The sequence below is a fragment of the Juglans microcarpa x Juglans regia genome, chromosome 7S, assembly GCF_004785595.1.
Source record: "Juglans microcarpa x Juglans regia isolate MS1-56 chromosome 7S, Jm3101_v1.0, whole genome shotgun sequence".
Taxonomy (NCBI): Eukaryota; Viridiplantae; Streptophyta; class Magnoliopsida; order Fagales; family Juglandaceae; genus Juglans; species Juglans microcarpa x Juglans regia.
The window spans coordinates 7,541,431-7,551,110 of NC_054607.1; the positions used below are offsets into that span (position 1 = coordinate 7,541,431).

The window sequence follows — 9,680 nt, forward strand, 5'->3', positions numbered from 1 at the left end:
CCAGAAGGGAACCATGAGCAAACGAACCTGGCAGCATAATAATTTTTATTGGTAATGTGATTTCGGAAAGATTACAACTTCTCAATATTGGTCAATTTATCATCCTGTAGATTTCATTTTGTCAACAAAGTTTCCATTTGAGAAAGTTTCCTTAATTTTCTTTCTAATCTACCTTATATAATAACATTCAATATTGTAATGTGGAATCCAATTTTTTCTCTTCAATAAAAGTAGGGTGGCATGGCTGCTCATTTTTGTGAATTATTGTTGATAGAAGACATAGATCTTCTACTTGAATTTTCGTTGTTCTTCCCATATGCAAACAAGTGTTAAAATAAACACCATGTTAATAAGCAATCTTGCAACTAGACTTGTTTAAAAATCAAAACAAAGGAGCTAGTATTCTTGTTCTTATGGTGGGGTGGAACCAGATAACTCAATACGGTAGAGTACACTTATAATAACAATTATTGGAGTAAAATTAGTTTTTATAAAATTTTCCTCATGTAAAAAATTTGAAATTTTAGGACTTGAACTCCCCCAAGCCAATCCCTAGTTTTGCCTTGCTTATGGTAAAGAAAATGGGTTTTTTAGGTGATCATCTCAAAATGACTTGTAGAAACATCCCTAATATTGTGGTGTCTAGCTACTATACACAAATAAAAAAAAAGGAAGGGAACCGTGTTTAAGGGATGTGTGCGTGCATAAGGCCCAAAAAATTGAATGCATGACATTCTCTCTTATTGTTGTGAGAAAGAAGTCGGATAAGGTGAGGCGAGAAAGGGAACTAGGGTCAAAACAGGCAGGTGCTTAGGGCAGCCTCTTTCATTTCCAAGCGTTGGGTTCATTCATAATGAAACAAGTTTAGTTAGGAGTCGCCTTCATTGGCCAACCCCTCAATAGTAGCCAAAGTATAGGCCTGCATGAGATCAAAGTAACTTGCTGTTTGTTCGCTCTTTGTTCAATAAATGGCATCGATATTCACTTCTTTATAAAAATCTTCTATCCAAGCTCAACCATTATAATTTATATTAAATAATGTATAGCAATCTGAACATTAATCGATCTTTATGCTTCCCAACATCTATCCATTCAAAATCGGCTATCAATACCTATCCATTAAATGCTAGTGGGAGGCCTGGTTTGAGATGCATATCTTGAAAGAGGTCCACCACCTCGTCCAACATCCCTTCCTTTTCAATAGTAAATTCTAGAGCCAAAACATAAAGCTTAAGAAGCAATTAATCTTGATCCAATTCCCGATGCAGGGGCGAATACTTGTTGAAGCCCCCAAACAGGAACCTATCAAATGAGAATCCATAGTAGTGCTGCTTAAGGGTGTCAAATCGTGTTAACGGATCATGTTCCAAGACATGTACATTATCCTTAATAGGTCAACCCGAACACAATCCAGTAAGGATTTTGTGTCAAAATCTCAAACCCTAATATGACCCATTAAGATAACGGGTTGACACGACCCGACCCGTTTTGACCTGTTACTGAATACGAAATAGATTGACACAATACGACATGACACAACCTAACCTGACCCGTTTGACCTGATTGATTTTATATAAATATTAAAATATAAACAATATCTATAAAAAATAAAAAACTAACTACAAGTCCAAAATTACAATCTAAACAATAAAAATACCAACATTAAAATCTAATAGTACCAAATATGATAAACACACATTGTAATAATATCAAAGTTACAATCCCAAATATGATAACCATACATTATAAAATATTAATGTTATAAGGGTTACTGGTTTAAGGGGTGGCATGAGACTTGGTCACTTGAGTAGTTAAAAAGTTGAAATTTGAGAAAACTGATGGACTCGAGGGCCGTAGGGTTACTGGGTTAGGGTTTTATGAGTTTTTTAAATTTTAGGTCTAAGGATATAAATGTAAATTCAACTTTCTTAACGAGTCATAACAGGTTATAATGGGTTGACCCGTTAGTGACTCGTTAAGCAATCATGTCTTAGCAGGTCAACCATTTTGATCCGAACTTGATAAGTTCAAATCCAAACATGCTTTTATCATGTCGTGTTCATGTTGGGTTAACTGGTCATTTCACTTATTTCTACCCCGAATATTCTCTGCTTGCTATAAATATCTTTTGGACGACATCCACACCGGTCATAAGTCAGGAGTAAACAACAAACATATTTAAAGTGTCGAAAAAAAGGAAACGATCATAAAATAAACATAATGAGTAATAGATTTATTCATGTTTAGAAGGGAAATGTTACAAAATATGCAAATGTCTCTTAGATACAATATTCACCCTACATTTCACGGCACTGTTTTAGAAGCTAACCTACCTCACAGTTTTGGATTGGCTATTTCATTGTGGTTATCCTTCATTGACCCCTCTGAAGAATCTAGCTCCACAAGATTTCAGGTGTTTAGGATCTCAAAGGTGAGAGTTTGTCCCATGTCCACATCCCTTTTATAAGGTGAGACTGTCATACGTCATTCTGACTCCAGGTATGCTTGGATAGGAGTCCTTTAGCCTCATCCGTCGTACTGCAGGATGACAGAAAAACGGTCAGGGCATGATACGTACTTTCTTACGGTCTGCCAACTCCTCAATCATTCCTTGAATGAGGGAATTCCACGTAGATTCAGGCCATACCTTTGGGTTTAGATGATATAACTTCTCGAGTCGTAATCTAATTCAACAGATCTACTCCCGATGTGACCCTTTAGGTGAAGTATGGGATTTTGCATATGACACTGCCACTCTTTTCCGTATAGTTTTGAAAGCTCCCATATTTGCTCCAGTCTACCTTTGACCGTTGCTAGCCTTGGGCAAGTACCTCTTGTCTTATTAGGGACACTGGCCTCTTCACCTCCTTGTTCTCACCACGATGATGGACTACTTTCCTAGCTCACCTACCATGAGGCAAGATGCTCATCTTCACCTCATGTTGTGATGTATTTGCCAGGCCTTCTACAATGTGCTTGCTTGTCTACATGTTGGACTAGTTACACTCTATAGCACCCGCAACTATTTTTTTCACTAAACCAATAGAGTGTTTCTCATCTTTCTTTCCATTCGATCAACCTCCATTGGTGGTCTGTCCCCTTGCGTTGGTAGGGCCCTCACACATCTACTTACACACTTGCTTGATTAAAAAGAATGACACTATCTCTAACCTCACTTGATTCATAAATTTGCCAATTTATTAAAGGATAACGATTTCATTCCAATTAGATTAGAAGAAACTTTTTGTAATCCATCTACAAATATGACAAGTGTACATTAAACATGCAAAATATATATATTTTTTTAAAAATTTAAATAGATGCATGCCAACTTTTTTTAAATGGATGAGACGAAAATCTTTGCATTCATTTAAAGAGTTATTATATTCTCAAGGTTTTTTAAAAAGATTATACGCTGAAGTTGGTGTAAACACATCATTCATATTATTTAAATAGTAAAATTTATTTTATAAGATTCAAACTTTAACATTATCAAACTATGTCATGTAAATATTACTAAGGACCTATTTGGGGTTGCGATAAGAGTTTTAAAAAGTTCATAAATAGTCTTAAAAGCTATTTAATAGAAAAATTAAGTTATTTAGGTGTTATATATTAAAAAACTTTTAATGTCATATAAGCCAAAAAGTACGTTTGAGGAAAAATATAATTTTGATGTTTTTTCTCAAATGTGTTTTTCCGGATAATGAGAAACATAATTCGAGTTTTGAAAAGATTGTCAATGGATAAAAATATCCATAAAACTTTAAGATAATTACAACTTTTAAACTTTTAAGTATATGGTAATAATCTTTAAAAATTCAAATAATCGTCATGCTTACCTTAAAAAGTATTTTTTTAATTTATTTCCAAACAAACGTAACATGTTTAAAAGTATTTTAAACATATGGTTACTAAATAATAAATAACTGTTTAATAGTATAACTTATTACTTAAGATATAAGGGATAAACTATATTTCCCACCGTAATTCTAAATATGTACTAAATTTACGCAGATATGCTTGATAATAGAATTTTTCTTTACTCATCCAACCAAGTTAGGTTGCAATTGCTCGATGATTAACCCCAAATCAAAGCTCCAGAAATCGCCCGCATCAAGAGAAGGAAAACTAAAAGTTTGGATACGTTTGAGATTGGGTTAGGAATCTTAAAAAATAATTAAATAATCTTAAAAGTTTTTGAACGAAAAAAATAAATTATTTAGGTGATACATGTTAAAGTACTTTTTATTTTAAATAAACTAAAATGTACGTTTGAAAAATAATTTTAATTTTTTTTTAAACTTGTTTTTTCTAATAATCTAGAATGTAGTTTAAATTTTAAAAGATTGTCAATTAGTGAAAATATCTATACAATTTTCAGATAATTATAACTTTTAAATTTTTAAGAATATGATTATAATATTTAAAAAATAAATGATTATCCTTTCTACCTCAAAAAGTAAATTTTTAATCTTTTTTCAAACAAATGTAACATTTTTAAAAATATTTTAAATACATGATTACCAATTATTAAATATCTTTTTAATAATAAAACTTATTAAAAGTATAAGATAAAAGCTATATTTCCTACTGAATCCCAAACATTAACTTTGTCTCTCTCTTTGAGATGACCAAATCACCCAAACCTTAACATCGGCAAGCTCTCCAGTGATCCAGTCTCCACAGCCTTTCCGGCTAGCACTTCCAGCCACACATGGCACAACTGTAGCCACGTCTTTTCCCGATCCAACGTGCGCTGTGCCGCCACCCACCCAGCGGTCTTGTACACCACTGCTCTAGTCTAGCCATCGTCCACGGTAAACATAGCAATCTCTCTCTCTCTCTCTCCATATGCAATTTTCTTCTTTTTCAGACACCAGTGGCCATACCCTCCCTCTGCCCGTCTGCGGTCTGTTGCTCTCCAAGATTCCACCACGTCTCGGCTTCTCTCAGTTGCTGATATAAATTTGGAGCAAGGTTGAATACTTTTATTTCATGAATTTTTTATGGAGTTTTACGATCACTGAACTGACATGTGGTTTAATTTTTGGATTACCGGTTGTAATGGGATTTATTTTACACTACTCTTTTGTTTATTTGATGATAATCAGGAAATATGAGAATTTTATCAAATCATGCTCCTAAGATATTACATATTTTAAGTATTCTTAAGTGAAAGATGACAGTGAAAAATAAGGGAAAAATTATTGTTGCAAATGAGAGTTAGTTATGCTTAATATCTTTGGATTACTTAGATCTTTCTGTTAATTTCAGAAAAGATTACCATGATGGAGAACAGTTCAATGTAAATCCTCTTCGGTACCTTCTTCTAGGAATTTCATTATGTAATAGCTATGTGTTGTAGCCAAATGTCCTATTCTCTGCTTTGGGTGATGAACTTCCATCCCACATCTGGAGGAACTCAGGTGTGCATTGTAATTCTCACGGGTTGATTTGTTTTTCAATATGAATATATGTTCTATCAGGTTTCCTTTAAAGCCAGATAATTCAAAAGATTTGATAGAACATTCATGGGTTCGGTTGTGCAAATGCAGCCCTTCATAGTTCATTTGTCTTAGATATCTGGTTAATTGAATATCTAATTGGGGCTAATCTGATTGTGACAAGTAAACACGATGTAAACAAGCATGTAGCCTCACAAGTCATAAATGTTTGGTTCTGCTTCAAACTCATAAAAAGTAATGCTGTGTTCTTATTAAATTTGAAAAATTAGAATTTTATGTTTGCCTAAGATTAGAATTTTTAGTTGATAGATGATGAATTCGATGATGAATTATGCTGTAATTTATCAATCAAGTATGAACTTTATATAAATATATATATGTAAATGTATAAACGCTTCATAAATCGTCTATGTAGCTGCCAACAATAAGATTCTGCATAGTAGTAGTTTGAGCGTAGGAATTTGATTACAGATAATCTAGCGGTCTAAATTTTAGAATGTTCATTTCTATTTCCTGTTCTTCCTTTCATGTTTCATCTGTCAAATCCATGTGATTTTAAATTTGTTTCTTACTATGGGCTTTATCTTGAATAGAGTTTTAATTTCCTGTTAGTATGAGTTCCAGAATTTCTGAGAAAGGGTGGTTAAGCTCTCATTTAAGAAATACATAGGTTAGCCCATTTCCAAAAACTGAGGATTTTAATGATGAGTTATCTGTTTTGGTGTACGCTATATGTTTATACGTACGGTCCTCTTATTCTTTCGATGGAGAAGGGTTTGGAATTATTAATCTGAAAGGTCAAACTGACCAGAATCCTTTATTCAAACTCATATTGTAAATCTGTATTTTTATTTGTGTTTTTTTAAATTAACCACCAGTTATATTGGCCTAATTTTGTATAACTTTTGAAGTTCTGATGGGTAGCTTGGTTAGCTTCGTGCAGTTTCTGACATCTTGAGATTCAGAAGCCTGAGTGAATAAAGGAAAAGGCTAAGCCCATCAAGCATCTGAGGTACAATTTTTCTTTCTGTTTTTTTCCTTCCTTTACGTGTTTTGTTAGCCTTTATACGCTAAGATGAATCCTATATGTCTCCCCACCCCCCAGGGCCTTCCCGGTGGCGAAGTAAGGTATCATTCTGTTTGTTTTTTGTTTGCTTTTACTTTTATATACGAATCCATTGACTTGATTTGATTGTTTGTTCTGTTTATTCTACCTTGTTGCAGTGGTTGTCTTTGAAAATATTTATTACTATCCACAACCCTTCCTGTTGTACCTCTGTTGTTGCCGCATATGAGTGTAATGATACACAATTCAAAAGCTTTATCATTGTTTGTGGTTAGGAGCAAATCAGTGAATTAGTTGATGTGGTATTTCTCCTCCAAGCATTTGAACTTGATTTGTGAACATGGAGCTGTCAAGTTCTTTAATGGTCTACCAATAATCTGGTTTGATCATTTAATCTGCTTTCTTTAGCTTGATCCAGTTGGTTGGGACTTGGGAAGTGAATATATTACATTATCACTAGGAAGACACAGCAACCTACTGATCAAAAAAAAAAAAAAAAAAAAAAAAAAAAGGGAAGACACAGCAACCTAAAGCCCTAGTGCGAGATTAGCTGGACCTCTCCCTCAAGTTCTTCTATATCCTGCCACTAACGTTAGTTTGGTGGATCCAAGATGAGCTTAATATGTTGCTATTGCACCCTGATGCTTACGCGATTCTTTGTTAAGGTAGCATTCATTATAAGAGCCTTTGAGGACAAACATCATCTGATCCAGTAAATATCTTTTAGCTTTATTTAATTTCCTCCTTATCGATCTTGGTTTGGCCCGATTGTTTTGGCATCTCTTCTTCCATTATTATTGCCAAATTCCTGTTCTAGTAATCAAATATTACCAAAAAAAAAAGAGGCCTAACCTTACAGCTCTAGGGTGTTGTTATTTTGGTGCAATCAGGGTTATCCTCATACCTCTTGGTTGTTGGCAAATGTGAGTCGCTCTAGTGCAATATATATGTTAGCCATGTTATAATTTCTGATTTTCTCATTGAAATTCCATCCTCTGTACTTTCGATTTTTCGGGCTCTTATTTTGGGTTTTTTTTTTTTTTTTTTGGGGGGGGGGGGGGGGGGTGGGGAGGAGGAGTAGGGTTGTCGGCTCATGTTGCAAACCTTTGCCACAACTGTAAGTTTTGTTTAGAAGACCTTTTCTTCTATTTTCGTATTCTTTTAGTTCTTTTTCGGAGCCACTTTAGTAGATTGGAATAGAAATTGTATGTGGCCAATGCCCCCACAATAGTTTCATGATTAATTTGTTAAAGTTCCTCTGTGGACCATGTTCATGGCTTGGTTAGCCCACAGAAAATTCAGATGTAATGTTTTTAGGGTTAGAATCTTCTGACAGATGCAATTTGAAATCTAATTGGCTCATTGTTAACAATAAATCAGGACTTTGAAGGATGACGGTTTTAAAGCGGTATGTGCTCCGATTGTTCATATCAATAAAGTACATCACAGCGAATGTCGTGGACAGAAATAATGGACGGATTGTTGTAACAGCATCAACAGTGGAACACGATATCAAGGGATCACTTGAGTGTGGCCGGTCTTGCAATGCCAAGGCGGCAGCAGTTGTTGGAGAGGTGCTGGCTATGCGACTCAGGGTGGAGGGTCTTGAAGAGGGTCAGGGAAGAGGGATTCATGTTGATGTTAACAAGGAAGTAGAAAAGAAAGGCTTTAAAAACCGTACCAAGATATGGGCCATTGTCAATGCTCTTAAAAGCAATGGGATCAAACTTATTCTGGATGATAAGGATGACAATACTAGGTCAAATTACTGATATGTTCCTTCCTTTTCCGGGTTCTCCCCTTATAATTTATGGAAGAGATCTTTATGATTTTTCTCGTCTTTTAAATTTTTTTTATTCTATTTACCATCTGAAGACAGTCTCGTTACTCTGGATTCTGGTTACCTTTGTGGAAGACTAATGAAGCCATCTGAGCTATTATTACCGAGCATAATGAAATGCTTCATAGTCATCTTCCTTCTGAGGTGTTATTGGCCTGATTGAGTCTAGTTGTCCCAGAGGAGGCACACCCCTTCCAAACCAGTAAATAAAAGTATCTACCTCCGTTTACTAGAAGTGATATGAGCAAGACGTTATCTTTTTTCAACCTGGCATACCGATGATATGAAGAGAGAGAGAGGAAAAAAAAGAAGAAAAAAAAAAAAGAAAAAGAGAGAGAGAGCCACTTGTGCTTTATGTTGTTATCTTCCTCTCAAGGTTCTCCCTTTATTGAGGTTCTCTCATGTCTTTTCAACAGGGAGTGGTGACTCTATACGGATGAGCAGTAATTGTATTGATGATGGAAGAATCTGTGCAGGAAAATATCCTTATCAGAGCAAGAAAAGGAGGAGATCCATGTCGAAAATTCTTGATAGAGGATACCATAACCAAATGAGCAAAGTGTTTGATCGTCAAACTATTAACAATTCGCATCAAATCTTTTTTGCTCTCTATAATCCATCTGCATTCTCACTCTCTAAGCTTTTCCCCACATTTCTTTTAATGGCTTGGCAATCTTCTTCCAACAATCATCATGTTCGCTACATGGGGTATTATTCTGCAGCTCGTCCACAAGTTATTTCTGCATCTACCATATGTGTTATGATGCAACAAGAGAATGATCTTACTAACAAATTAGATGATGACGCCATTTGTGGACTTGTGAGTCTCGATATTCGATACTCATCATCCATTGTTGTATTTTCCAGGCAATTGCAGTCCAGAACTCGTAAGGTTGAAAAGCTTAACGAGAACATTTATGAATTTCAACAACATGTTCAGGAGTCTAATAAAAAAATAGGAGACTTAAAACAGGAGAATAAGGATTTAAAATCCTTATTTCTCTCTTCATTTCAACTGCCTAATCCTTTAGATAATGATAACATGTTGATATATGAAGAACAAAAACGCTTAAAAAATGAGGCTAAAAGTTTCAAATTTTTGTAAGTCGTTTGATATAATAAAATAAAAATGTTTAACAGATATTCATGACATGCAGTATTCATATTTCTCTTCTAATCATGCATAGTTTATCTTCTGGCAGAGATTTTATGAAAATGTCTGCCAACTGATCGTGTGTGCTTGTGAATTTTAGTACAATATTGCCCTTCTGCACATGATCTCGAAGAAAATGATATCTAATTTCAA

General features: G+C 34.6%; 1 protein-coding gene across 10 annotated transcripts; it reads left to right on the plus strand.

Moving 5' to 3' along the window:
* Positions 1 to 4,614: 4,614 nt before the first annotated feature.
* LOC121240631 lies at positions 4,615 to 8,365 on the plus strand. 10 transcript variants are annotated; one of them, XM_041138115.1, is made up of 5 exons: positions 4,620 to 4,980; positions 5,278 to 5,429; positions 6,062 to 6,138; positions 6,412 to 6,480; positions 7,915 to 8,365. In XM_041138115.1, exon 5 carries the CDS (start codon positions 7,926 to 7,928, stop codon positions 8,304 to 8,306), a length of 381 nt encoding a protein of 126 aa, XP_040994049.1. In that variant the 5' UTR covers positions 4,620 to 4,980; positions 5,278 to 5,429; positions 6,062 to 6,138; positions 6,412 to 6,480; positions 7,915 to 7,925; the 3' UTR covers positions 8,307 to 8,365. The 10 variants fall into 10 exon arrangements, with proteins under 10 accessions (XP_040994045.1, XP_040994044.1, XP_040994049.1 ...); XM_041138111.1 differs by lacking the exon at positions 6,062 to 6,138 and having other exon boundaries at positions 4,615 to 4,980; positions 6,402 to 6,480; XM_041138110.1 differs by lacking the exon at positions 6,062 to 6,138 and having other exon boundaries at positions 4,619 to 4,980.
* Positions 8,366 to 9,680: the final 1,315 nt, after the last annotated feature.

What these genes read in the sequence shown, in the direction of transcription:
- LOC121240631 (XM_041138111.1), top strand. Translation starts at nt 7,926, where the DNA reads ATGACGGTTTTAAAGCGGTATGTGCTCCGATTGTTCATATCAATAAAG.